The following is a 27,853-nucleotide window of genomic DNA, read 5'->3' as shown; positions in this document are numbered from 1 at the left end:
TTTACATCAATAGATTCCTTATCTCCCCACGAGTTCATACATATCAAAAGTTCTGAAATCCGACCTCAAATGGTTTTTCAAATCCCCAAGCAAAGGTCTAAGTTCCCAAGCCCTAGTTTCCCCAATTTTCACCCTTAATTTCCATGATTTCTAGCTCTAATCCGTGTAATAATAGAATAGGAACGAGTTTTAGGTCCAAATTCCTTACCTCAATGAAGTTCCCTAGAAATCCCTCTTTCAAATCGTCCAAAAAGCTCCAAGGCCGAAGTCAAAAAATGGTGAAATAGCTCAAATTTCGCGAAGACCACAATTTATACTTTCTGCAGAGTCATTTCCGCATCTACGGCCAAATTACCGCTTCTGCGGTACTCTGCATATGCGGCCAACTATCCGCTTCTACGGTTCCTCACTTAACGGCTAAAACCGTTTCTACGATTAACCTTCCGCACCTGCGGCTTTGCAGGTGTGGTCCCACAACTGCATCTGCGGTCCCTGACAATCCCTCGTGATTCTGCTTTTACGGCCACTCTTCTGCTTATGCGGCGCCGGACTTGCGGTCCCCAATCCGCAGGTGCGAAAATACCAGAAGCAGCAAATTCAGCAGCTGCAACAAAGTCCAAACTTCTCCGTCAACCATCCGAAATCACCCCGAGGCCCTCGGGACCTCAACCAAAAGCACAAACATATCCTAATGCCTTATTCAAACTTGTTCCAATCATCAAAATACTCAAACAACATCAAATCACCCAAAACACATCAGATTCAAGCCAAACTTTCTGAAATCTTCCGAATTCCACTTTTGATAAAAAACCCAACCAAACCACGTTCGAATGACCTGGAATTTTGCACACACATCCCAAATGACAAAACAGAACTACTACAACTCTTGGAATTCCATTTTGACCCTATATCAAAATCTCTCATATCAACCGGAAATCGCCAAAATAACAACTTCGTCAATTCAAGCCTAAATCTACTCCGAACCTTTAAAACACATTTCGATCACACTCCTAAGTCACAAATCACCTCCCGAAACTAACCGAACCATCGGAACTCACATCCGAGTCCTCTAACATAGAAGTTAACATCCGGTTAACTTTTCCAACTTGAACTCACTCTAAAGAGACTAAGTGTCTCAAACCTTACCAAATCCTTTCCAAACTCGATCCGACCAATCCGATACCACATAATACGGATAAACAAAGCATAAAAAAGCAGAAATAGGAAAAACGTAGTGGTAACTCATGAGACGACTGGCCGGGTCATCACATGTATTATATTTATATGGGATACGGAAAAAAGGTTACGACGTTATATATGCACCACCACCTGATCAGCTGGTATTCGTTGATGATTTGCCCACAGTGGCCGAGATGATATGATGGGATGCCCTTAGAGGTGTGATGATGTTATGGCATTATATACGCGTATATATATATATATATATATATATGGGAAAGGTTATGACGTTATATACGCACCACCACCTGATCAACTGGTATACATTGATGATTTGCCCACAGTGGCCGAGATGATGTGATGGGATGCCCCCATAGGCATGATGATGTTATGATTACATGTACCCATGCACGACATGACATTCATACGCATATGCATAACTCTATAAGTATTTCATGATTTACAGAGTCATCCATACTTACAGGTTGAGTCATTTACTCTATATTTCTTCCATGTCTTTAATTATTGTTGACTTATTGTTATGTTTCAGTTCTGCCTTACATACTCAGTACATTATTCGTACTGATGTCATTTTGTTGGGGATGTTGTATTCATATCTGCAAGTATAGACAATTGGTTTGACGAGCCCTTATAGTAGACGAGGTTAGCATTCAACGAAGGATCGGTAAGACTCCACCTCATTCGGAGTGCAGCCGAGTCTATGAGTCATTGTGTTAGAATTTTGCTACAAACTTATGGGTAGGCCCGTAGCCTGTCCTATTTGATGTCGAATAATCTTAGAGGCTTTGTAGATAGAGGTTCAGTTTGTACAGTATGTTAGAGGCCTTGACGACCCATATGTATTCATGTTTTAAGAATGATAGTTTATTGATACAATGTTGCCCACTTACAGTTGTACATTATGAGTCATGGCCTTGTAGGCCTATGATAGTTATAAAAAGAATGAATGAGTTACATAGTGGTTTGCTCGGGCCGCTACGACACCGGGTGCTAGCCACGCCTCCTTAGGTTCGGGGCGTGACAACATGAACCCGAATTGGTTGTCGGATATAGACATTGCCCTCCTCACCCTCCCTTCCACCACCCTCTCCCAAACTTTCATGGTATGACTTAGTAACTTGATGCCCCTTTAGTTATTACACTTCTGAATATCACCCTTGTTCTTGTATAGCGGTATCATCGTACTCCACCTCCATTCATCTAGCATCCTCTTTGACCTAAAGATAACATTAAATAGCACTGTCAACCATTTCAAGCCTGCTCTACCCACATACCTCCACATTTTCACTAGAACTTCGTCCGGCCCGATCACTCGGCCCCTATTCATCTTGCGCATAGCTCCCACGACCTCCTCAGCCTTAGTACGCCTACAATATCTAAAGTCTTGGTGACTCCCAGAATGCCCCAATTCCCCTAGCACAATGCCTTTGTCCCCTTAATCCTTCCACCGCTTGATTTGGGCATCCTCCATCAATACGCTACCTTCCTCGATCTTGATGCACCTCACTTGATACAGGTCACGAGCCTTCATCTCTCTCGCCTTGGCCATCCAAAATAACTTCTTCTTCCCTCCTTTGTCCCCCAGTTCCTCGTATAGACGAGAAAATTCTATAATCTTAGCCTTCGTGACCACTAACTTCGCCTCCTTCCTATGAATGTTAAAACTAAATACTTTTAATTACGTAAGGTTACTATTTTTGTTATGTTAAAGGGTAAAACATATATGGATGGAGAAGGGGTTGGAGGAAAGCTGACCTTTGTGATGGTAAAAATTTATTAGTAATCGGGTGTTTATACTAAGTTATGGGAAATATATATCTTGCATAAATATATTTTAACACTTAATCATGATTAAGTAATATGCGTTTTTATTTTGATTTGTTGATTCGTAAAGTTACTTATTTAATAAGATGTAAACACTACCTAATATTTTCCTTCTTTTTAAAAAGATATAGTGTTTTCAATCAAACACTAGAAAGGTGGTTTATGTGGTAGGGCTCATATTGAGACTGTTTTACAGCGTGTTTGGATGGTTGTTATGTATCGTTTCATAATGTATCGTATAATATTGTATCGTATTGTACTGTATCGTTTTGATGTATATCATGTTTGAATAAATTGTATTATTTTCCGTCGTTTCATGGTATCATACACTAACAATATGGAGAATAAACTTGCAATATATAAAGAAAAAGTAAGGTACGAAGTAGAATTATTATATAAAATGTAGGGTAAAGAATAAAATATGATTGTTTAATAATATGAAAGGGCAAGAGGAGAGAAACAATAAGGAAACAATGCGACCACACCAAATCGATGGTTCTATAAACTGACACTTTTTATCGTTACGTAACGACGAATTTAACAATACGATACAATAAAATTTAAGAAACAACAAGCAAACATTGTATTTAAAGTAACAATATGATAAAATACAACACATAATAAACCGTCAAACAAGCTGTTAGTGCACTTCCAAACTGTTTTTTTTTATTAATTTTTTTTGGTAATACTCTTGGACGATTTTTTTTTTTGGCCCCTTTTCTCAGACTCAGACTAGCAAGTAGCACAACTCATTATTATGTGTTTAAAGTTTAAACCCTGCACTTCCCAGCATCTTAAACCTCGTATTGGAACCCAATTGAACATCCGACCGTCTCTGTAAGCAAAGCATGGAGAAGCTGAAATCAGCAGTTCCAGAGGCCCTTAAGCAGGAAATATGGAAGAGCACACCCACTGAGCTTCCATCAACATGCTCTTCCCTCCTTGATTTCTTCCATCACTTGCCACAATTTCACCAAGTTCTTTCCTCCTCCTTTTCCTATTTCTCTCTTCTTGTGCTTTTCATTTTATAAAATATTGGACTAACCCAAACTTGTTTGGGAGTGAGGTGCAGTAGTAGTAGTAGTAGTTTTTTGTTGTGTCTCTTTGTTTTGTTTCCTTGAATTTCGATAAGAATTTTCTTTCTCCTGGTGCTACTGTGCATTCCTTAATTTCGACAAAGAGTGCCTGTTTTTGTTCTTGGTAATGCTCCAATGCTAATGCTTGAACATTTACATTTTAAATTTTTGGCTTTCTTGTTAATTCCAGATGGTTAAGGACTTGACGGACCCTGCTATGGCTCTATGTTGCAAGGACCAAAGTGCTGCTTTGGAAGCAAAGCTTAAGGGAAATGAATGCTTCTCCAAAGGAGATTATCCTAATGCATTGCTATCCTATTCCCAGGTCAGGACCATTTTGGTTTTCTCCAAATTATATTTAATTCATTTAGAAAGCACAAACTTTTCCCAGAATTGTTATCAACTTGATTCTATGATTTCATAACCAGACACGATCTTATAGTATTAATATCTATCCTCCAGGAGTTTTTGGCATTTATGGAACTCATAAGTGAAAATATAGTAATGGCACCCAAGGGTATGGTCTAGTGAGCAGTGAAGTGGGTTGAAACCCTAAGGTCTCAGTTCAAATACTAGCGGAGACAAAAAATACTAGGTGATATTTTTCCATCTATCGAAGCCTTGGTGGATACAGTTATATCTGTTACTTGTGGGAGGCAGTAGGTATCCCTTAAAATTAGTTGAGGTGCACGCAAGACCCAATATCACAGTTATAAAAAAAAGAAAGAAAAATGAAAGCTTACAAACTAAATAAAGTGACAGATAAAAGAAAGATGGAAGATTTATATTGGTCTCAAACTAACTAGGAAGATGTATGATAAAGCCTGCATCTAATCTATAAGACACATTATCTGTTTTGCTCTATTCAAAATTATAGAAAACATGGATGTTCCTTCTAGCAGGGTAGGACATTGAACAGTATTTACATTCTGTTCAAATCACAATGGCACCATATATTAACATTAGCCCGTTTCACAATTTCTGAACACTGTGATATTTGAGTTTTGTATGTGAAGTTTTAACCCTTGACTTCTGTGATTACCTGTTATTGCTCTCATGTCGGCTTTCTGATTGCAGTACCTAGTGTATTTAGTTTTGTATCCTTGCTTCGGTTTTCTAATTGGTATGCTTGTTATTGTTGCCCTTTCTTTTACCTATCCTTAGCCGAGGGTCTTCCGGAAACAGCCTCTCTGCCTTCTTGAAGGTAGGGGTGAGGTTTGCGTATATATTATCCTCCCCAGACCCCACTTGTGGGATTACATTGGGTTTGTACTGTATTTGTTGTTGTATGTGAAGTTTTAAATGTGTGTATCGGAAAGGTATACATGAGAGACTTTACATTAAATTTATGTTCTATCCAATGCGTTGTTCATGTGAACAATGCAAAGTGGAAGAAGCAGAAAGTGGAGCAGGAGTTCTTAGAGGTGGGGGGAAATTTTCATCATCCTTTGAAATTATGGTGATGGAGTATCTCTCTTCTTTTATTTTGGGGGCTTGTCTGTGGGGAACGAAACCATGCACAAGAATGTCAAGTTAACCTTTATCCACAAATCATTGAAGACCTACATTCCTTCTACTTATAAAGAAAAAGGGGACCTACATTCCTTCTACACTGACTTTGTTGCTTCATTCTCTTTTTTATTTTCCAATTAAGTATCAATCTTCTTGATGAGTATTTGAACATGCCTAATAAGCGATTGTTGTTATCGCTTTTGCGGTCGAGACAGGCATTGCGTCATGCTCCAGTAGATATTGATGATATGGAGAAAAATCCGGTAGCAGTACTGTATGTAAACCGCGCCTCAGCTTTGCAGGTGAATCTTGAATTTTATTTATTTGCTCGCTGTTTAATGCTAGTTAATTTTTATTATATTATTTTCTTACTCTTTTCTTTTTTTGTTTACTCCCTCCGGTTCACAATAAGTGACCAGTTTCCTTTTAGCACGCCCATTAAGAAAATGCTAAATCCTATACAAAAATACTTAGTATGACTTAACTACCCTTATTAAATATTGGTCACATAGTTATAATGAGGAGTGAGAAAACTTTTTAGGGATATGCACATAAGGGTAAAAGAGTAAAAACAAATTGAATTTTTTCTTGATTACGTAACTGGACACTTATTTTGAACCAAAATGAAAAAGAAAACTGGTCACTTATTGTGAACCGGAGGGAGTAGCAAACTATCCTCTTTTGAGTTCATCGGCACAAGATATTTATCATTAAGAGAACAAAATCAATTTGGAATTTGTTCATAGTAGTTTGATGAATTCTAGAGATGCAAGTTCTCTTGAAAAGCTGTCTTAGGACTTGGTGACTGAAATTCATTTAAATTTGTCCTAAGCTGGATCATGTTGTGTTCATACTATTTTTCCGCTCCGTTTTCCTTGTACCTTGTAAATGTTATTGGTTATTGATATTACTTTTGCCATCTATTTTTCTGGTTCTTAGGTTGCTGGTAGTATCTTTCTGGCCTCTGTTGTTACTGTTCTATTGTCTTTTTTCGTCTTCTTGAGCCGAATGTCAATCGGAAACAACCTCTCTACCCCACCAGGGTAGGGGTAAGGTCTGCATACACACTACCCTCCCTAGAACCACTTGTGGGATTATATTAGGTTGTTGTTGTGGTTTAGTAATGTTTTGACAACATCTTATAAGCAAGATATATATGATTTCCCTAAGTCATATATGTGACAATTTTGTCATGGTGATGAAAGTGTTGGGTTTATTCATCTTTAGATAGACATGCCTACAGAGAAATTAGATTGTGACAATTTTGTCATGGTGAAGAAAGTGTTGGGTTTATTCATCTTTAGATAGACATGCCTACAGAGAAATTAGATTCTATAAAAGTGAATAGAATATACGCGGTAAGGGGCACATAGCAAAAATGTGTTAGAAGATGACTTTGTCTATTGTGCATGACCTTAATGGTTGAAGGCAAGATTAATGCCTAAGAGAATGTGCCTAATGTAGTGCATGCTATCATCTTAGTAGATTGAACTTTTGAAGTTCCTAAAATAGATGTAGGAGAGGAATATTCCAAGGACAGAGTGGAGACTGGAATATATAGAAAGAGCCACCAATATGGCAATGTCTACTCTTTTATTATTATTGATCATAGTAGCTATAGGAAAAATGTTTGTTTCTCAAGAACTCTTACTTCTTACTGTTTCTTATTTGTATTCCCCTGTTATAAAGTCAACGATGAAGAATGTTTCTTGTAACAACTCATTAGTTCTTGTTAGCAAGACCGTCCTGCCATGCTAAACTTAGATCAATTTACTTCTGGTTGTTCATTTGAGGATGAAAACCTTTTCTCTTTTCTTTCCTCTGTGGTTTTGGTGTCAGTCGTTCTTTAATATACTTTGTTACCTAAAGTTGTCCTTCTTCAAGCTCTCATTCCCACAGTTGTAGTTTGCTAATTCTTTTGAGGACGAAGAATCGAAATTAGCTGCTTATTATTTCCTTATTTCTAATTACCTAGGCAAGAGATGTCATCGGTTGCTTTTACCTGGACATACTCTTGTGTTTAAACTAATCCTTGCTGAAGTAGCCACTTCATGTTAGGAATTTTCAATTTGACAGTTCCAAACAATCAGATTCTTAACCTGTTTTTCAGGATCAATTATAAAGTCACCATTTATTCGGAATCATTATATTTCTCTTTTCATTAGAAATTGATACTTTCTACTCCTTTATTTACCAAACTGCATGCTTATTGTCTTCAGAAAATGGGTTTACTTCTGGAGTGTTTACGAGATTGCAGCAGGGCCCTTAGAGTATCTCCACACTATGCCAAGGTGAATGCTTGTGTACTCACTTTCCCCCTTTTTTCTTTTATAAAGTACTTAAACTTTGCCCTTTCGACTACAGTATATTGTCTTTATCTTCTATTTCTTACTTGAGTGAAGAAGAATACAACCTCTCTCTTTGGTCGCAGCGAGCAGATGATTATTTACATCGATAAAGTTTTGAATGTCAGTGTTGTTTCTTGAATAGGAAAAAGATTGAGTAATGTAATAAAAAACTGATTTAATTTTTGCTCTTCTTGCTCTGTTTCTTTTTCTTCCAATATATAATTGGCTTCTTAAAGCTAATCTTAGAATATAAGGCCAGTGTGTGCTTGATATTACATTTGCATAACATACATTAGTCCTCTGTCAAGCATCATACTCCATTCTCTTCCATATAATCTTCATGCTATTTATAGTATTTACTCTTGACAGAAGCATATCAATGGCTACATCAGTTAAAAACCCATTTTTTCTGGATCAAAAGCTAATATCATTTAGTGTCTTCAGTTTCTTTACAAAGGTAAGGGTAAGGTCTGCGTACATCCTACCCTCCCCAGACCTCACTTGTGGGATTCTCACTGGGTTTGTTGGCATTGTTGTCTTCAGTTTTCTTGGTCAAGTGTTCTCTGTTTTAAGTATCAACCAAGTGAAAGTTTTGACCTTAAATTGTACTTTACTTTAGGCATGGTTCCGGAGAGGTAAAGCGAATATTTCCTTGGGGAAGTTTGAGGATGCGATTCGAGATCTGAACATCTCATTAAAGGCAGAAATCTCTTCAAGTGGAAAAAGACAGATTGAAGCAGAACTAAACATTGCACTAGACAAAAACAAGGGAATGGGGAGCTCAGGGAAGAAACGCAACCAAAATTTGTCAGAAGTTCCTGGTTAGACTTTGTTGGTACAAATTAATGACATTAAATATTTTTCTTTCTTAAAAGAACAGCAGTTAATCCTTGAAATCCTCCTAAATAGTGCATAATTGCAATTTCACTGCCTATGATATATAACATGTTTCTTCTGAAATTTGAATGAGAAAATATTAACATGCTTGCACCTTCCATAGCTCACTCCACATTCAACGCTACATATATTAAGCTGATCTCATTAATAGAATTATTTGATGTGCTTAAAAATTTGATTGTGATGCTGCTCAACAGAGATCTGTTCTATGGAGCTCGGTGTTACAGTTCAGGACAGCAATCTTAATCCTGTTTTCTTATTCTACACCAGTATTACATGTTATTTTTTCACTTGATTGTTTAAATCAGCAAGTTATGCTTGTTCTGCAGTAAATTTGATCTTCAATTGCCTGGTACTCAGCATGTATTGCTAAGCTCAATGTGCATCACTAACGTTCAACTTGTAAGAATCTGGTGGATCCATCTCGACCATTTTTATGCCTACTATATAATATTCTATCTTTTGAACAATGAAGTATACTGTTGCCATCTTTTTTTGGCACCTTTAAAAAATTTATTTTGTTTCTTGGTAAAGTTTATGCACATTCTAGCACTGAGTATTCAAGCTCCAATGATGATTGAGGTCCATACAATTGATCTTCATTCTCTCCATCATGTATATGTTTGTGGATGAAGTTGTGTTTATCAAAATTAAGTAACTCATGATTGTCTTTGCCATTGGTGACGTGCCGCTCTTCTCCTTTGATTTCTTATAATGTAGGTCTTATGTGACAGATGAGCCAGACCAAGTAAAACTTCGGTGTTTGTTTAAGAAAACCAAGGGGAGAGGAATGTTTTGTGTGGATGACGTTTCTGAAGCCTCTTTAGTTCATAAAGAAGATCCTTATGCTGCGGTATAAGCTAAATCCTTCCCATTTCACAATGTCAACTACTCTTCTTTCTCATTTTATTTGATGATTTTAATTTGGTCAAACATGTCTGTCTTCTATTATAATATTCTTGGCATCTAGATAATCATTTGCATCCTGCTCCCCCTTTATCTTTAGTGGTAGTCTGAACAAAACTGGCACTCTGAGAATTATACGATTTGTCACATACCAGTAATAGACATAAAATTAATGAAGCACTAACCATTTTCTCCAGGATTATTTGGTTCTTACCATGCTGAGTTTAATGCAGATTGTCTTGAAGAAATGTCGGGAGACTCACTGCCATTTTTGCTTCAATGAACTGCCGGCAGATGCCATTTCATGTTTGTCATGTTCTATACCATTATACTGCAGTGACCAATGTCAATTACAAGCTGGCGGGCAAAAGTTTGATAGGAGTTTTACAAGTTTTAAGGTTCTTGAGGGATTACCAGATGATCTGCAGAACTATATTTCAGATGTTGTGGCAGGCAACAACTCAACTCTAGAGACTGGGCATATAGCTGAGCACAGGCATGAATGTCTAGGTTTTCATTGGCCTCTCATATTACCATCAGAAGTAGTTTTGGCTGGTAGAATCCTTGTGAAAGTCATCGAGCAAAAGAAACATGCAAATGTTGTTTCTAACCTTATCGGGATCCTGGTAAATGCTCCTGAAAATGTTGGTTTATGTTTAGTCAACAATGGCATGCTGAAAATGTTGGTTTATGTTTAGTCAACAATGGCATGCCAATTGGAAGAGTTGGTGGAAAGAGTTGGTGTGGATGCTAGGAGGAAGCTTCCTCCTTTGATGTCACCCATGACATCAAGAGGAGGTAGTTTGATGTCACCAATGACATCAAGAGGAGGTCTTTACCTCTATAAATAGATGCACTCCTTCACTTGTAGAAATCATCCCAAAATAATACAATACATTGTAGTGAGTAGAGAGTTAAGAGAGAAATTCTCTTAAGTGTAATTGGGAAATCTCCCCTTCCTTTGTTAATATTAAAAGGACAATTGTTCTCTGGTGGACGTAGGATTATTTTGATCCGAACCACGTTAAATCTTGTGTTCTTTCTTTTACGTTTCCGCTAACAATTGGTATCAGAGCGACAGGATTCTTTAACGATCCAAGGAGGAAGAACAAGCAAATATGAGTTCCATGAAGTTTGAAATTGATAGATTCAATGGACGCAACAACTTCAATATCTGGAAGATCCAGATGATGGCGTTACTGCGGAGGGAAGGTTCAATCCATGCTATTGACGGAAAGTATCCTACGGATATATCAGCTCCCGACAAGGAGAAGATTGAAGGGGATGCATTGAGTGCAATCCAACTATCCCTTGCACCTAACGTGCTTTGTGAAGTGAGTACGGGTACCGAAGAGACGGCCAAACAGTTGTGGGAAAAGCTAGAAGGGCTATACCAAGACCGATCAGTGACAACAAGAATGTTGTTACAACGGCGTCTTCACACATTTAAGATGGGGTCAGGTACTTCGTTACAAGATCATTTAGATGCGTTTAATAAACTTGTCATGGACTTACAGATTGCAGGAATTAAAAGGGAGGAGGAGACGCTTGCATGTGCTTTGCTATTTTCATTGACTTCAGGATATCGTGATATTGAGAATTCAATGATGTATAGCAAGGAGCCTATCAAGCTTGAGCAAGTGCGGCAGGCACTTAACTCTAGTGATGTGCGGAGGCACATTGAAGGAGATAGAGATGACCAGGCAAGTGGCCTCTTTGTAAGAGGCCGGACTAGCCAACAGGGAAAGACCAAATCAAAGCACAGATCAAAGTCTCGTGTGAACAAGAAGAATACAGAGTGTTGGGGTTGTGGCAAGAAGGGGCACTTTGAACGAGATTGCCCAATGTCAAAGTCCAAGGAAAAGGCGAGTGCATCTACAGTTGAACAGGTACATAATTTTGATAATGATTATGTACTAACAACATCGTGTAATAATAATAGTAGTTATGAAAACAAATGGGTGTTAGACTCTGCTTGTACTCTGCATATGACGTTCCGAAAAGACTGGTTTAGCAGCTACGAGAAAAGTGGAGGAACCGTAGTAATGGGCAATAATGCAACTTGTGCAATAGTTGGCATTGGCTCAGTTCGGGTTCGCTGCCATGATGGAATCGTGAGGACTATTACACAAGTCCGTCATGTTCCTGATCTGAAGAAGAATTTGATCTCCTTGGGTACTCTGGATGAACAAGGCTACAGGTACATGAGCGAAGCAGGAACTATGAAGGTGACTAAAGGTTCTTTAGTCATGCTGAAAGGCAAGCTGGAGAACGGCCTTTACACATTGGCCGGAAGCACCATTGTTGGCTCTGCAAATGCATCTACAGTGCAGTTATCTAATGATGACAAGGCAAGACTATGGCACATGAGACTGGGTCATATGAGCGCACGTGGACTGGAGATGTTGAGCAATCGTAAACTTTTGGAAGGTGAGAAGATCAGCACGCTTGACTTCTGTGAGCACTGCGTTCTAGGGAAGCAGAAGAAGGTCAGCTTCAGCACTGGCAAACACAAGACAAGAGGAGTGCTAGACTACATCCATTCAGATTTATGGGGTCCTTCTAAACTTCCATCGAAGGGCGGAAAGAGGTATCTTCTCATTTTTATTGATGATTTCTCACGAAAGGTTTGGGTGTATTTTTTGAAGGCAAAAAGTGATGCTTTTGAAGCATTTAAAGAGTGGAAGATTTTGGTTGAAAATCAAATGGAGCGGAAAATCAAGTATCTTCGCACAGACAATGGCTTGGAGTTTTGCAATGAAGAGTTTAATGAATTCTGCAAGGTTCATGGGATCTCAAGACATAGGACTGTCAGGCATACCCCACAGCAGAATGGAGTTGCCGAGAGAATGAACAGAACTCTTCTTGAAAAGGCTCGTTGTATGCTCCTACAAGCCAAAATGTCCAAAGTATTTTGGGCTGAAGCAGTTCACACTGCTGCTCATATTGTCAATCGATCTCCAGCATCGGCAATTGACTTTAAGACTCCGAATGAGGTATGGTCAGGTGAACCCTCTAACTATTCATACTTACGAGTATTTGGGTGTCCAGCTTATTATCACGTTAATGAAGGAAAGCTTGAACCAAGGGCTAAGAAGGCCATATTCGTAGGGTATGTGGATGGAGTAAAAGGGTACAAACTTTGGTGTTTGTCTTTACTCAAATTTATAGTTAGTAGAGATGTCACCTTCGATGAATCCTCTATACTTGATCCCCGTAAAGTTTCCGTGGAGTTTTCAGGAAACAAGAACAACGAGCAGGTGGAGCTTCCGGTGGAGCTTGCCAAGGAAAAGGATCAAGAGACTCAGGTTAAAGATGAGTCAGAAGATGTAGGCCTTGAAGAACTTGCTGTCAATGAACCATACACAATTGCGAAGGGGAGGGAGAAGAGGCAGACACGAGAACCGGAACGCCTTATAAATCAAGCAAACTTGATTGCATATGCGTTCGTAGCTGCACAAGAAGAGATTAAAGATCTGGAGCCCTCCTCGTATATTGAAGCAACTTCTTGCAAGGATGCCGCACAATGGCGGTTAGCCATGACTGAAGAGATGGAGTCTCTTCACAAGAATCAGACATGGGTCTTAGTGAAAAGACAAAAGGGGAAGAGGACAGTTGGATGCAAGTGGGTCTACCGAAAGAAAGAGGGAATTCCTGAAGTGGAAGATGCTAGGTTCAAGGCGAGATTGGTTGCAAAAGGTTTCAGCCAAAAGGAGGGAATTGACTACAATGAGATTTTCTCTCCGGTCGTGAAGCATAGCTCAATTCGCGTGCTACTAGCATTGGTTGCACAATTTGACTTGGAGCTTCAACAAGCTTGATGTCAAAACTGCTTTCTTACACGGTGATCTAGAAGAGACAATCTATATGGATCAACCTGAAGGTTTCCTAGCTGAGGGAAAAGAAGATCACGTATGCCAACTAAAGAAGTCTTTGTATGGTTTGAAGCAATCCCCTAGACAGTGGTACAAGAGGTTTGATGCATTCATGACTACACATGAATTCTCAAGGAGTGCATTTGATAGCTGTGTGTATCACAAGAAGATGTCTGGTAACTCAATGATTTATTTACTGTTGTATGTTGATGATATGCTTATTGCTGCTAACAACATTACAGAGATAAATGCTTTGAAGAAACTGTTGAGTAAGGAATTTGACATGAAGGATTTAGGAGCTGCAAAGAAAATCCTTGGTATGGAGATTTCAAGAGAAGACGATGTTGTACATCTTTCTCAGAAGAGGTATATTGAAAGGGTTCTCGAGAGATTCAATATGCAAACGTGCAAGCCTGTAAGTACACCATTAGCTCCTCATTTTAAACTTTCAGAGTCACAAATGCCTCAGTCCGAGGATGAGGTGGAGCATATGTCAAAGATTCCTTATGCCAGTGCAGTTGGTAGTATTATGTATGCTATGGTATGCACACGTCCAGATATTGCTCAATCTGTAAGTGTGGTAAGTAGATACATGTCCAACCCAGGAAAGAGGCATTGGGAAGCTGTCAAGTGGATATTGAGATATCTCAAAGGAGCTTCTGGTGTTGGTCTTACCTTTCGAAAAAGTGGTACAGGTATTTCAATTCTCGGTTATGTGGATTCTGACTATGCAGGAGATCTTGACAGAAGAAGGTCCACAACTGGATACATCTTTACCCTCGTTGGCAGTGCCGTCAGTTGGAAGTCGACTTTGCAGTCGATTGTCGCTTTGTCTACGACAGAAGCAGAATACATGGCAGCAGCGGAGGCGGTAAAGGAAGCTATCTGGTTGAAAAGTTTAGTAGCGGAATTGAGTTTGGTTCAGCTGGAATCAACTCTTAGATGTGATAGTCAGAGTGCTATTCATCTAATGAAAAATCAGAGATTTCATGAGCGCACTAAACACATTGATGTCAGATTTCATTTTATTCGAGATGTTATTGATGAGGGAACTATCAAGGTCGTGAAGGTTATCACAGACGATAATGCTGCAGACATGTTGACCAAGATAGTCCCGCTCGCTAAGTTTGCACACTGCAAGGACTTGGCGGGGGTGTGCATCAACTGATGCAACTCCGAAGAGAACAGTTGCTAGGTGGAGGTGGTATGTTCAACAATGGTTTGATTCTTCTTGTTTCTTACAACGGGGTTGCCCAGTAAGCTTAGAAGTTTTGGCCAGAGTTGTTCACACGCTCGAAACGCAAACCAAGGTGGAGATTGAAAATGTTGGTTTATTTTAGTCAACAATGGCATGCTGAAAATGTTGGTTTATGTTTAGTCAACAATGGCATGCCAATTGGAAGAGTTGGTGGAAAGAGTTGGTGTGGATGCTAGGAGGAAGCTTCCTCCTTTGATGTCACCCATGACATCAAGAGGAGGTAGTTTGATGTCACCAATGACATCAAGAGGAGGTCTTTACCTCTATAAATAGATGCACTCCTTCACTTGTAGAAATCATCCCAAAATAATACAATACATTGTAGTGAGTAGAGAGTTAAGAGAGAAATTCTCTTAAGTGTAATTGGGAAATCTCCCCTTCCTTTGTTAATATTAAAAGGGCAATTGTTCTCTGGTGGACGTAGGATTATTTTGATCCGAACCACGTTAAATCTTGTGTTCTTTCTTTTACGTTTCCGCTAACAATTGGTATCAGAGCGACAGGATTCTTTAACGATCCAAGGAGAAAGAACAAGCAAATATGAGTTCCATGAAGTTTGAAATTGATAGATTCAATGGACGCAACAACTTCAATATCTGGAAGATCCAGATGATGGCGTTACTGCGGAGGGAAGGTTCAATCCATGCTATTGACGGAAAGTATCCTACGGATATATCAGCTCCCGACAAGGAGAAGATTGAAGGGGATGCATTGAGTGCAATCCAACTATCCCTTGCACCTAACGTGCTTTGTGAAGTGAGTACGGGTACCGAAGAGACGGCCAAACAGTTATGGGAAAAGCTAGAAGGGCTATACCAAGACCGATCAGTGACAACAAGGATGTTGTTACAACGGCGTCTTCACACATTTAAGATGGGGTCAGGTACTTCGTTACAAGATCATTTAGATGCGTTCAATAAACTTGTCATGGACTTACAGATTGCAGGAATTAAAAAGGGAGGAGGAGACGCTTGCATGTGCTTTGCTATTTTCATTGACTTCAGGATATCGTGATATTGAGAATTCAATGATGTATAGCAAGGAGCCTATCAAGCTTGAGCAAGTGCGGCAGGCACTTAACTCTAGTGATGTGCGGAGGCACATTGAAGGAGATAGAGATGACCAGGCAAGTGGCCTCTTTGTAAGAGGCCGGACTAGCCAACAGGGAAAGACCAAATCAAAGCACAGATCAAAGTCTCGTGTGAACAAGAAGAATACAGAGTGTTGGGGTTGTGGCAAGAAGGGGCACTTTGAACGAGATTGCCCAATGTCAAAGTCCAAGGAAAAGGCGAGTGCATCTACAGTTGATCTCTATTACATTAGTTACCTAAACTTTTTAGCTTAAAGTGGGACTCACAGGTCATTGCAGACTACATAATATATCATTGACCAATTCGATGTCATATTTCAGAAATTTGAGTTTGATTAAAGCTTCAATCTCTAATTTTTCAATAAAATTTTCAATTAAATCTTCAATCTCTGGTTATAATGTTTCTGCCTACAGGTTAAAGTGGGTCAAGCTGTTTATGTAGCTGGTAGTTTGTTTAACCACTCTTGCCGGCCAAACATCCACGCGTATTTTCTTTCACGCACCCTATATGTACAAGCCACAGAATACATCTTAGCTGGCTCTGAGCTGGAGCTATCTTATGGCCCCCAGGTACCCATGTTTAATTACAGCTTCTGTCTTGATTTTTCAGATTTAGGATTTTGGAGTCTAACATTAACACCTTTATCTTGCGTTTGGAGGTTTTGTTATCATATCTTTAGATGTTCCTATTTCTATGAATGCAAAATAGAACTAGTCAGTAATGGTCCACATGTCCAAATTCCTGGGTCGTCGCTCTCATTGTGCTTTGGTAACTGAAGAAGAAAGAATTCTAAGCACTAGGTTAAGATTTAAGATTGATCAAGAGACAAAGTATCATATACGTCAAGATCTTCCTGCAACCTCTTCTAAAAAGAAATATAAGGAAGGAGGGAGGGAGGGAGGGAGGGGAGGTGTTCTAGCTCATGCAACTATGGCTTCTGGCCTTTTTATTTGTTTACGATCTTTTGATTGTATAATAATTTGTCAACTTGGGACTGGCTGCTTTGCAGGTGGGGCAGTGGGACTGCAAATACCGTCAACAGCTCTTAGGAGATCGCTACTCATTCACTTGTCAGTGTACTGGTTGCTCAGAGTTGAATGTTTCTGACCTTGTCATCAATGCTTATCGGTGCACTAAACCAAATTGCTTGGGAGTGATCCTGGATAGTACTATTGCTAGATATGAGAAACAAAAACTGAAGCTCCTCCTTGATGCCCCTGCAGTTTACAGTTCCAGTCTGCATAAGCAGGTACTTTAATGATGCAGTAACAGTGTTTTACTAGTATCAGGGGGAAATTAGGGATGGTATTGTCTTGATCTTAGATAACCTAATGAGTAAATAAAGAGTTACCAGACTAGACTTCTCCTGGAGAGCACACTGGCGTATTATTCAAGCCTGTAACATCTCCAATTTTCTTCCCATCATTAGTCGTAGGGACTCAACCGTATAATGTGGTTTAGCTCTTGGCCAAGAAATGGATAGTTCTTTCTTTTTTTCCCATAAGTAGGACAGCATTTTCTTATGTGTGAAGTTTAATGAAACTATCTGCAATTCTGTGTCACAATTTTCCAGTGCTTATGTTCTGTTATTACTGGTGTGCACACTTGTAAGAAACAGCATTTATTCAACTTGCCTAACTTGAGCATTTTTAATATTGAAGATTGAGAAGCTCAAAGGTGCTAATATTAATGAAGTGGCTCGCTGTATTTTTCAATCTGATTATAAGTTGGAACCTCAAAATTGCCTGGTTTGTGGTTCATATAGAGATCTGGAAGCTTCATGTGCTGCAACCAGTCAAGTTGACAGTTGTTGCAAGAGGTACTGTATGCGTTCTCATTTATCATGTCGGATACATTAACTTCAAAGATAATAGTTAAACATTGGGAAAAACATATCAACAAAGTCGTCGGGATAGAGCACAAGTTTATTTATTTGTGTTTTCTCTAACATTTGCTACGCACTCTCCAAGATAGGCAAAATTTATTGGCCTGTGGATGTAATGCCAGCAGTATTAGCATATTGAAATGAACGTCTTGCCCTTTGGTTTTATTTTTGAATAGCTTTGACGCTTACCTGACAAACAGATTGCAAGATGCAATAGCTTCAAATGAAGTCCCAAACAATATTCTTCAAGATGCTTTGAGGTGTACAGATCTTCTCAGAACGATATTGCATCCTTTTAACAAGAGAATTGCAGAGGTAAATACAGGGTCCACTCTATTTTGTCCTCTCTTTCCATGAGCAGAGTAAAAAAGTTTGCTCTGTGTTGTTCAATATATTGCCTGATGATTCCTTTGAGACTAATATCTTGATCCTATTCTAAAATTTTCAGGTGGAGGACAATCTTTCTCAGGCATTCTGTTTGGTGGGAGAACTACAAGCTGCACTTGATCACTGTAAAGCATCTATTCAGGTTAGCTTTCTGCAGTATGGATCAAAATCGCTCCTTTTTGCTGTGCATCTGAGATTGATCATCTGCAAATATATTATTTGCTGTCGTGTTATTATGATCTATTCCAACTTTACACTGGTGATCTTGATAAACATTACGTGTATTTGGTAATTCTTGGCGAAGATAAATTATTCACGATCATTCCATTGAAATTCGAGTACTTCCTTTTATCAGTACTGATAGACTGTTGAGTAGATTACTGCTTAATGCTTTCTTTTGTGGATTGCACGATAACATTATAATCAAAGTTCTCTTATTCTCAGAATTGAGTAGACTTCCATTTTTGGTTATCAATATTACCAGAGTTTCATATCTTAAATAGCAATCTGATGGACGTTTTATGAGTTGTCACCAGATCTTGGAAAACCTCTATGATCCCAACCACATTGCGATTGGAAATGAATTGATCAAGCTTGCCTCCCTTCAGATATCAGTGGGTGACTCTGCTGCTTCCGATAGCATGAGTAAAATTACTACAATATTTTCGCGATATTATGGATCACATGCAGATGACATATATCCATTTCTGCGACATCTTAAAGCTAGCCAAGATGTTGATAAGAGGGTCGCATTTCATCCCGTTGAAAGCTCAAAGAACTAAGCTGTAGAGTAAAAATTTGCTCGTGCTTACACGCTCTTTCTATCTCCTTCACCAAGTAAAGCCCACTTCTTAGATCAATCTAATACTTCATTCTCCGACGGATTTAAGCTGGCCGTGGCACATTTCTTAATTAAATGATTCATGTAATGTAGTTATTTCCTGTTTGTTGATCTTGATGAATGACTTTCTGGACTGTCCTGAACATATTTCTTCTGTAGGAAGATGGGAATGTGTATTTGATTATCCTAAATATGATAAATGCCAAGCTCCAAGGCTTTGGTCTAGTTGCAAGACCTCGACGTGTGATGTGTGGGATAGGGGAACATTGCGGGATTGAATCCTGCCATAGACAAAAACCTGATATTTAAGTGAGGATAGAGGAACAAGATTACTATCCACTGAGTTTTAAATGGTAAGCCATTGGTCCTCAGAGATTTCTCAGTTACCAAAAAAGAAGGATAAATGCCAAATCAGTTCCATAGAGAGTCCTGGAAACTGGGGCAAAAATCATTAGGAATTGATTTTCCGATTCTATGATGATAGAGGCATAAAAAACGTGGCGTAATGCCCACTATGTGCCCTAAGCAGCTAGCATAGGCACGATAGTTGCTAGGTCCCGCAACTCCCTATTCATAGTGGCACTGCATTTATGAGATGGCCTCGGCAAACTACTCAGGGCGGTAATATTTGAGATACAAAACATATATGGAGTCCTTTGGTAGGATGTATTAGAGAAAAATAAAAAAACATTAGCTTTGATATTATCAGTCACTTGTTTGGTAGTGTTTTTCAATCTATATATAATTAATATATGTATTAATTATACATCATATTCAATATTATTCTTATACATACCAAATCATGGCATTAGCAATATCATGATTTTTAATACATGGATAAGCATATATAAAGACAACTGCCGTTTCCAAAACTTCGCAGGGTAATTTTGAAAACACATATGCAACACATTATTTTTAATACACCAAACCAAACAGCTCAGCATTACTAAGACATTATATTCATTACTCCATCCAGTCCACAATAAGTGACCAATTTGCTTTTTTATTTTGGTCCAAAATAAGTGTCTATTTATATAATCAAGAAAGAATTCAATTTGTTTTTACAATATTACCCTTATGTACATATCCCTAAAAAGTTTTCTTACTCCTCACATTAAATATTTAATTAAGGGTAGCTTAGTCATACTAGGTATTTTTGTATAGAATTTAGTATTTTCTTAATGGGCGTGCCAAAAGCAAATTGGTCACTTATTGTGAACCGAAGAGAGTATTATTCTTATACACCCTACGAAACAATCCCATACTGTAGAAGTCATTACACTCAGTACAGTGTTGAGCTGTTGCAAGCTCACTTGTTAGTTGTTACAATACGGAGCTTTGCCATAGTATACTAAAGTTTTAGTTTGACTCGACTCTTTATCGTTTGCTTCCTTTCTTCAACTGTAAGGGACTCCAAGTTGCTTTCATGATAAATTAATTATATGAGAATAATATAAGAATTATTAATTTAATTTGATAAATTGAATTCGTATGCCACTGCATTATATAGACTATTAGTTTAAACCGGAATTTAAGTTCGAAATGTGGCTAATTAAATCTAAAACATAAACTGAACTCTCAAAGCAAAAAATAATTAGTAACAAGTACAAAAGAGTTGTACTATTAATATTATTTGATTTCGAATTCTTAAATTCAAAACTTTAGTTACATTTCACCTCAATTAGACTAAGTGATTACAAATTTAATTAGATCAAATAATGTACAAAATTAATGGATGACTTTGTTTTTATTAAATTAATTAAATATTAATTATTACTTGACTGGGTTTGACCAAGACCGAACTAAGCAAATTATGGGAGATTTGCAGAAATAGGGTCATTTCAGGCTGTTATTTAACTTTTATCCCCGTTTTAAGTAAAATTTGCAAGAAAATGTCAGCGAGGCATAACTTGTTCAAAACTTTAAAAACAAGTACAATAGTTGAATACCAGCTCTCAAAAGGCAAATTGGGTGCAATATCTTGGCTAAATACAGGGAGCCGAGACTAACTTCGCTGAAGTGATTAAGTAAAGCCTATTCAATTATCATAAAATACAGGAAAAGATATTCAAGCCAGTGCAGTGCCTGAAATCTTGAGCAAAGCTAGAAGCAGCCCAAGCAACCAGTTAAATATATAAATAAGCAAAGAGCTAAGATGCCTTAATATTTGCAAAATTTTCAGTCAGAAACAGAAAACTCCTCTGTGCAAAGATTACAAATTAAATGTGGTCAATCACCCTACAAAAGAAACTACATTTCTAACAGTGAATATACAAAGTACAGAGAGATAAATGTAACAATAATGTAATCCCCCTACTTGTGAAGTATTTGTTGCTTTCTCATCGGAACTTAGCTTCATTTTATTTGCTTCCCTTGAATGCCGAAAGAGAAAAGAACGATCTTGATGCTGAAACACAAAACACCAAAACATTAAGAATATAAAGGACATATACCTCACTAAAAGTTCAATTTTCAAAAAGGCATAAGACAGAACGGAACTTAAAACACAAAAGGAAAGAAACCTTTTGTTGTACTTGCTGGAGCTGAGAGCCGGCTTGCCTGCAATTTCTGAGCAGCAATTTTGCCTATGCTTGTTTGAGCTGCAAGTATGGATGTCCAGTCTATGTAAGGTTTATCGATAAAAGAATTATGAGACAGAGCTGAGTGCAAGCAATAAACAACATAGACAATTAAAAGAGTCAACTTGAATAGAAAATAAAAAATGTTTGCTGCGAAGCACAAAGAAATACCGGATAGCTCATAGGCTTCAGAAGACGACTTTGGTTGTCCAGAATGCTTAGCATGAAGCGTGGCTTTCTTCAGTAGATTGTCCGAACTACTTTTGGTAAGAAGTTTAGAATCCTCTGGATCATCCTCACCTTCAGAGAAGAAAGATGGGCTTGAAACACCAGTTGAATTCGAATCAGTCTTACTCTTACGAGCAAAGTTTAGAAGCCGCTTTAATCCCTTTGGCACATCCTTCTGATATACCATGGTAGGAGGATTCTCAGCATTACCCCAGTCAATTACATCTTCACTGCTTTCTTCAAGCAACATTTGAGACAGAGAATGACGAACTCGTGGACTTGAGATTCTTACAGTTGCAACATCAGCCAGAGATTCACCAAAACCATCATTACATGGAACAGCTTGATCCTCCTGCTCCTCTATTTCCACCCAGGCGCTAGGGGAAATGTTCGATTCCTCTTCAACCTCTCTTGTCAGTGTAGACTCTTCCATCCTTCCAAAATCATCTTCGTTATCTGGCGTAACCTTATTGCAGCTCTCTCTATCTTCATATTTTTTAGGGCTGATTAACTGAATTGCGGAGACTTCAGCTTCATGGATTTTTAACTCCTCAAGACACCTGTCCTGCAGTTGATTAAGAGGACCAGAAGCAACAGAGGCCATCTCATTCTCCTCAACTTGAACGAAGTCCGTAGATTCCCTCAAAGATTTTTCAGGCTGGGGTGAAACTTTGGCCTTTATGACTGGACTATGACCAGATCCAGTACCCGAGCCCTTACGAAGAAAAGGCTTTGCCTCCTTTGATTCCACAGGCACCACACTGCTTTTCTTGGTTAACTTGCTGAGTCTAGGTTTAGCAGAGGACGCAGAATCTCCAGAGGTAGGCTGAACTTTGGTTTTCGCGGGTTTGCTAGCTTTTGTCAGAGCCTGCGGTTTCTTGTCATTCCCATTTGGAACATTCTTTCTGATATTATTCTGGGGTGCTTTCACAGGTTTTGCTTGGGGCTGTAATTTCTCAACCTTTTGGCTTGTCTGAGGAACTGCTGTTTTTGGCTGTGATCTTCTACGGGTAGGTGTAGTACCTGCAGAATTTGTTATAGGAAGAGTCTTAGGAGTTTTAGCAGTTGATGTCCCTGTAACTCTTGGTGACGGCATAGATGGCCATGACTTCCGCGTTGCTGGCAGTTGCGATGCTTTTGATGAAGCTTTCTTTACAACAGCGGGTGTGAGAGTTTCACCTTTGGTATTTGCAGATTCAGGGTAGTTCTTGACTGTTCTCTGAGTTCTCTTAATATTTGGTTTTTTACTAACATTACTGGCATTTCCTGAAACAATTGCTGCTTTTCTTTCATCAAGAACTTGTTGCAGTGCTTTAAATTGTTTATCCTTCTCTGCTCTATTCCTAGCAGTTTCACCACGAAGTTTCTCATCCCTTTTTTCTTTGTAATGATCATAGAAACCACCTCGACGCTCAGTGGGACGGCTTTGGTGTTTGTTATCAGTAGCTGCTGAGCTCCGATATTTGGTAGGCTTGGTTTCCATCATTTTCGTGAGCAATTGGTTTAACTCTGCTTCCTTTTGTCGAGTCCATTCAACTGACGCATTTAATTTTTCACCTATTTCTTCACCTTGGTTAGGGAGAGATTCCTCTCTCATAGCCTTTGGACTATATGCTTTTTCTTCAGGTAAGTTTTGTTCGATATCAGCAGCAGTAGCGTCAGCGTCAAGGCTATTAGGAGGAGAGTATGAATCGGGTTTCATTTCCAAAGTACTCTCAGGTTCTTGATCTTCCGTTTTATTGATAGCCATGGAAACTGGATCATCAGACGCCACATCAGCAGAGCCTTTAGAACTTTCACACACCCCTGAACTCCATCTTCTCAATACCGCTTTATTAGCACCAATTGAGGCGCTTAATAGTGACTTTGTCCTCTGATAATCAACAGTTCCGCCTTTCTGTTTGTTTTCAAAGAGACTGATTGCGTCTTGCACACTAATTCTGCACACATCCTTCTCAGCCTTTTTCGAGGTTTGCTCAGAGTCTTCCTCATCACTACCGCTGGCAGCTGCATGATGAGAGATTGACCTTTCTCTGGCAGGAAAGTAATTTAGACTCTTAATCGTTAAAGCAGTGGATCTTCGTGATCCAGAGCGCCCAATTTGGACTCTTCGCATTGGAGATGCAGACCTTCTCGGAGATGCAGATCTTATAAGAGTCCGACTTCTTTCCGCTGACGGTTGTTCCTCCTCACTTGTACAGGAAGATTCCTCGCTCCCTGATGAGTTTTGCCTCTCCATCTGTGCAGCTTTTGCAGGGGAAGCACTATATGTCACTGGTGTTTCCGTCTTTGATGGTCCGGATGTTTGAGAATTGCCCTCTACTGAACCAACTTTGTCATTTCTGACATCAGTTCTTGAAAGAAACAAATCTTTACCCGGAATCTCGTGGCTCAGCACAATAAACTTCTGTAGACAGTTCCTGAAACAGACAACATAAAATGCAGTCATTAACCTGTTGCACACATCTTCCAGATGAAAGTGGTAGAAAAGAGTATCACTAACTTAACCACAATTTTAAAAGAAATAAATCTGAAACAGAAGTTTTAGCTTCCAAAATCTCAGACGAAGAAAGTGACCCATCCCTTAAAATTAGACAAATAAAACAAAATAAAAACAAAAAAGAACAAATTTTTTTATTAGATTTTCTTTGCCCTCACTATTAAGGCTATTTCGTTCAGATTTGGAAACAGTCTCTACTAATCGAAATGAGTGATCATTAGATCACTAACTGAAAACAATTAAGTAGGAGTAAGGTGGTGCTTGAATTGGAAAATAAATTTGTTTTTGGAACAACTAGCATTTATTTTGGTTTCTGGGGAACGATGTGCATGTGGAAATTTATATGCGGAAAATATCACTAAAGCCTTAATACACTTTTATTGGTGAAATATAATATCTCAGAGCCAAACAAACACTTCTATTTTCAACAAAGAATATTCAGCTGGAGAAATTGTTAAAAGAAAAACAGGGTACAAATTAAAGAAAAAACACTTTTGGCTTTGGCTAAAAAAGTCATTTACACTGATATTTGGAAACTAAAGAACAAGTATTGTTTGGTTTCAGGAACAAAATAAGTACAGAGAATTGATTAATTCAATAACTGTCTGATCAAAATACTGAAAATCAGCTGATCTACTCCAAACTTGATAGACCCTTAGATTTTGCTAGTTGACAGATGAATCAAGGGTGGAAAAGTTTTCCTCTTCCCCCCCCCCCCATTTTTGATAAGGTAAACCCAACCCCCGAAATCCTCCTGCCAGGAGTCAATGTGGCCTTTTCCACTTAGCACCCTTGATAACTCGAAAATCCAAACTCTAGGTCAGAAGTGGAGGCTATTTCCATTGGAGCAACGGGCAACCACACTTGTCGAAAGGCTTTCCTCCCGTTTATGATAACTCAAAATACAAAAAGCAATCACGGTTAAAAGAAAAAGAAACAGCACGTTGACAGAGCATAGAAACAGCTGAAAAATGATTAAAGGGATTAGATCCTCCCCGCCACTAGTTCTCCCATGGCTTACCTCAATTCAACAGCTCCAAAATAGTAAGAGAACTTTTCTATGTTAATAATATCCTCAAAGGAGCATGTGGTGCCAGCAGCTTGGTCGATAGCAGCAGCTAGTTCTCCTTTTAAAGCAGTCAGCCTCAACTCGATCGCCCTCAGCAATTCATTCCTGTATACCATTAGATTATTTGGAGATGATAGATTAATTTCTGAATTTAGAAATTGTAAGATGCATAGGGACATACTTGGAAGCATCTGATGAAGAAGAGTTATCATCTGCCTGGTGTGGTATCAAAGATCATGTTATCTTTAAACATGTACATGCAATAACTTGCGGAAAAGACAAGAACTAAAAAATAATCCAGGAATATTTACTTGCTGCAATGATGACACTGCACCACTTGAGTAATCGCATTCTGCTAAAAGTAAGAAAAACCATATTAGTTGCTATTTTCTTTCTTTCTTTTTTTTCAGATTGAGGATTCTACAAAGGCAGAGAATAGTAAGACTAACCTGCTTCGTCGCTCCCAGTATGATCCTGAGGACCCTAAAAGAATAACAAGCTCAGTATTCTGCTTGTTACAGTTTCTATAGATTAATTGAAGGGTCAGAATAATTATAAAGAACAAGAAAAGCACCATTGAATACAAAGAAACATGAAACTTCCGAGCTTCTTCAAGCTGAGATATTTCATTTACCATGGCCTTGGCCATATCGATTGTAGGTGATGAGCTGATAATACGAAGAAACCTGGAAATACAGGGATTGGAATATGGAAATACGGAAGCTTAGAAAAATCTTTCAAAAACAGTTTGAAGTAAATGACAACTGAGTGACTGATCAAAAAAAGTAAATGATGATTGAGTGAACCTGATCAATGTGGATTTTGTAAACCATTTAGCGTCATTAAGATTCCCTAGGGGTCTAAATCTGAAATTGGTATCTGATCCCTTTGAGTGCAAAGATTTGATTTTGGGAGAATGAAGCACCAATTGCTCCAGAAGACCGGAGGTTAGTGTTTCTAACTTGTTGCCATAGCAGATATGCGACTCGTACCTGCGCCCAAAATATAGTAAAAAAAGGAAGAATTAGTATCACGAGAACCGTGATCCACAGAAGAATTCATGGCAAGTGCACCAACTGTTGGGATTTAAATAACCAAAGAAAACCTCAACTGGTCTATTCTCTTGCTACACTGGGAAAAACTAAATTTCCGGTCTCCCCATTTTCAGAAAGGGAGAAACAAAAAGTTAATGAGTCCTCATGCGGCGATCAACACAAATATTGTTCACTTAATGAAAATTATGAAATTGACTGCACCTAGAATATAGCCAGTTGAATTAAAAACAAAAGGACTTACCTGTTCTGGCTTGGGAAAATCTGAAATTCAACATAGTCCATCAAGACATCAGCATCTATTCCATCCTCCATTTTTCGTCTCCTAAAAGCCTAAGCCTGGTCAAAGGAAGCTAGCCAATTAGCTCAATGTAAGATTGTCAAGATTACTCTCAACCCTTTTAGGTAACTGAGACGTGCATTGACTTCAACAAAGAACTCATTTTGATCAAAGAAGACTGAAACAAACACAAAATTACACCAAATATAGAAGTGAAGTAACTATTAAATCAAATACATCACTTGGGAACACATTATAGCATAAGGGAACCAAAATCAAGCAAGCTGACCTTAAAAACAGAACCAACCAAACATTGCCAAAATTAAAATTTTACCTGACCCAACAACTTGAGTATAACTAAATCTCAACTGTCTATAGGTCAGTAAGCTGGAACAAGACTAAAACAATGAAGAACTGACATAACTGCATTCAAAATCAGATCTAACCTTCAAACAGAATTTTGTCTTTTAATTCAATCTAATAGTCACTGATTCAAGAACTCAATGTGCAGCAAAAAGAATGTTCAAAATATATACTTGGGTTTCAGCAAAGTGTAAAATGCAGGTTGAAAAAGAGGAGACTTACAGGAAATGGAGCACAGCCCTCAAAGTTGGAGAAAAGAAAAAGAGCTTGTTGGTGAAGATCTCAAATGGGGTTGGTCCAAATCAAGAACATAACAAAGTTACAGTCTTTTCCCTTTAATAAAAGTTGTGGTCACAGCCCCAGCTGGAGTAAAGAAGACAACTTTGAGTGCAAGGAAGAAGATGAATAAAAAGGGGGTAAATACTTAGAGACTCTGTGTGACTGTGTGTTGGGTTTGAGAAAGAAGCAAATGTTTGTTCAGTTTGAAGGGTGGGGGGGGGGTAGGTGGGTGGAGAGTGGAGAGTGGAGAGTGGGAGAGTGGGAGAGTGGGGGATGAAAGCGGTGATTGCGTTTGAGAAAAGCTTATTACTACTACTGCAAACATCGATTGTCTTTATTATTGCACCGAACGCTTGTGGCGCGTGATGTCACGTTTCAGTCCTCTTTCCTTTTTCTTTTTTTC

The 27,853-nt window shown here is 38.6% G+C and overlaps 2 protein-coding genes across 5 annotated transcripts; one reads left to right on the top strand and one right to left on the bottom strand.

Annotated features, from left to right (window-relative positions):
• Positions 1 to 3,778: 3,778 nt before the first annotated feature.
• On the top strand, positions 3,779 to 19,550 carry LOC104211758 (histone-lysine N-methyltransferase ASHR1). Its single transcript, XM_070169627.1, has 13 exons — positions 3,779 to 4,001; positions 4,291 to 4,425; positions 5,828 to 5,914; positions 7,832 to 7,903; positions 8,580 to 8,781; positions 9,592 to 9,710; positions 9,997 to 10,449; positions 16,401 to 16,556; positions 16,997 to 17,236; positions 17,649 to 17,806; positions 18,073 to 18,187; positions 18,321 to 18,401; positions 18,796 to 19,550. Exons 1-13 carry the CDS (start codon positions 3,873 to 3,875, stop codon positions 19,039 to 19,041), a joined length of 2,193 nt encoding a protein of 730 aa, XP_070025728.1. The 5' UTR covers positions 3,779 to 3,872; the 3' UTR covers positions 19,042 to 19,550.
• Positions 19,551 to 21,233: 1,683 nt separating this feature from the next.
• On the bottom strand, positions 21,234 to 27,610 carry LOC104211757 (COP1-interacting protein 7-like). Of its 4 annotated transcripts, none has more exons than XM_009760863.2 (11): positions 27,394 to 27,610; positions 26,773 to 26,867; positions 26,283 to 26,468; positions 26,051 to 26,162; positions 25,926 to 25,959; positions 25,788 to 25,828; positions 25,658 to 25,692; positions 25,429 to 25,581; positions 21,851 to 24,327; positions 21,623 to 21,700; positions 21,234 to 21,507 (listed from the first exon to the last, which is right to left on the bottom strand). In XM_009760863.2, the coding sequence occupies exons 2-11, from the start codon at positions 26,841 to 26,843 to the stop codon at positions 21,461 to 21,463; spliced, it is 3,234 nt and encodes a 1,077-aa protein (XP_009759165.1). In that variant the 5' UTR covers positions 26,844 to 26,867; positions 27,394 to 27,610; the 3' UTR covers positions 21,234 to 21,460. The 4 variants fall into 4 exon arrangements, with proteins under 4 accessions (XP_009759165.1, XP_009759163.1, XP_009759167.1 ...); XM_009760861.2 differs by having other exon boundaries at positions 25,788 to 25,831; positions 27,394 to 27,605; XM_009760865.2 differs by having other exon boundaries at positions 25,788 to 25,831; positions 25,926 to 25,950; positions 27,394 to 27,483.
• Between the last annotated feature and the right edge of the window lie 243 nt (positions 27,611 to 27,853).

This window comes from Nicotiana sylvestris, chromosome 3, assembly GCF_000393655.2.
Source record: "Nicotiana sylvestris chromosome 3, ASM39365v2, whole genome shotgun sequence".
Lineage (NCBI taxonomy): Eukaryota > Viridiplantae > Streptophyta > Magnoliopsida > Solanales > Solanaceae > Nicotiana > Nicotiana sylvestris.
The sequence above is the reverse complement of the archived record's forward strand: the minus strand, read 5'-3'. Positions and strand labels throughout refer to the sequence as shown.

Bases quoted from the DNA above. Each gene is read 5' to 3' on its own strand.
- LOC104211758 (XM_070169627.1), top strand. From the start codon at position 3,873: ATGGAGAAGCTGAAATCAGCAGTTCCAGAGGCCCTTAAGCAGGAAATA. The intron at 7,904-8,579 runs GTGAATGCTTGT...ACTTTACTTTAG, and splicing joins TATCTCCACACTATGCCAAG to GCATGGTTCCGGAGAGGTAA. The intron at 17,807-18,072 runs GTACTGTATGCG...CCTGACAAACAG, and splicing joins GTTGACAGTTGTTGCAAGAG to ATTGCAAGATGCAATAGCTT.
- LOC104211757 (XM_009760861.2), bottom strand. From the start codon at position 26,843: ATGGAGGATGGAATAGATGCTGATGTCTTGATGGACTATGTTGAATTT. The intron at 26,163-26,282 runs GTTCACTCAATC...CTGTATTTCCAG, and splicing joins ACAAAATCCACATTGATCAG to GTTTCTTCGTATTATCAGCT. The intron at 25,693-25,787 runs GTAAATATTCCT...ATACCACACCAG, and splicing joins CAGTGTCATCATTGCAGCAA to GCAGATGATAACTCTTCTTC.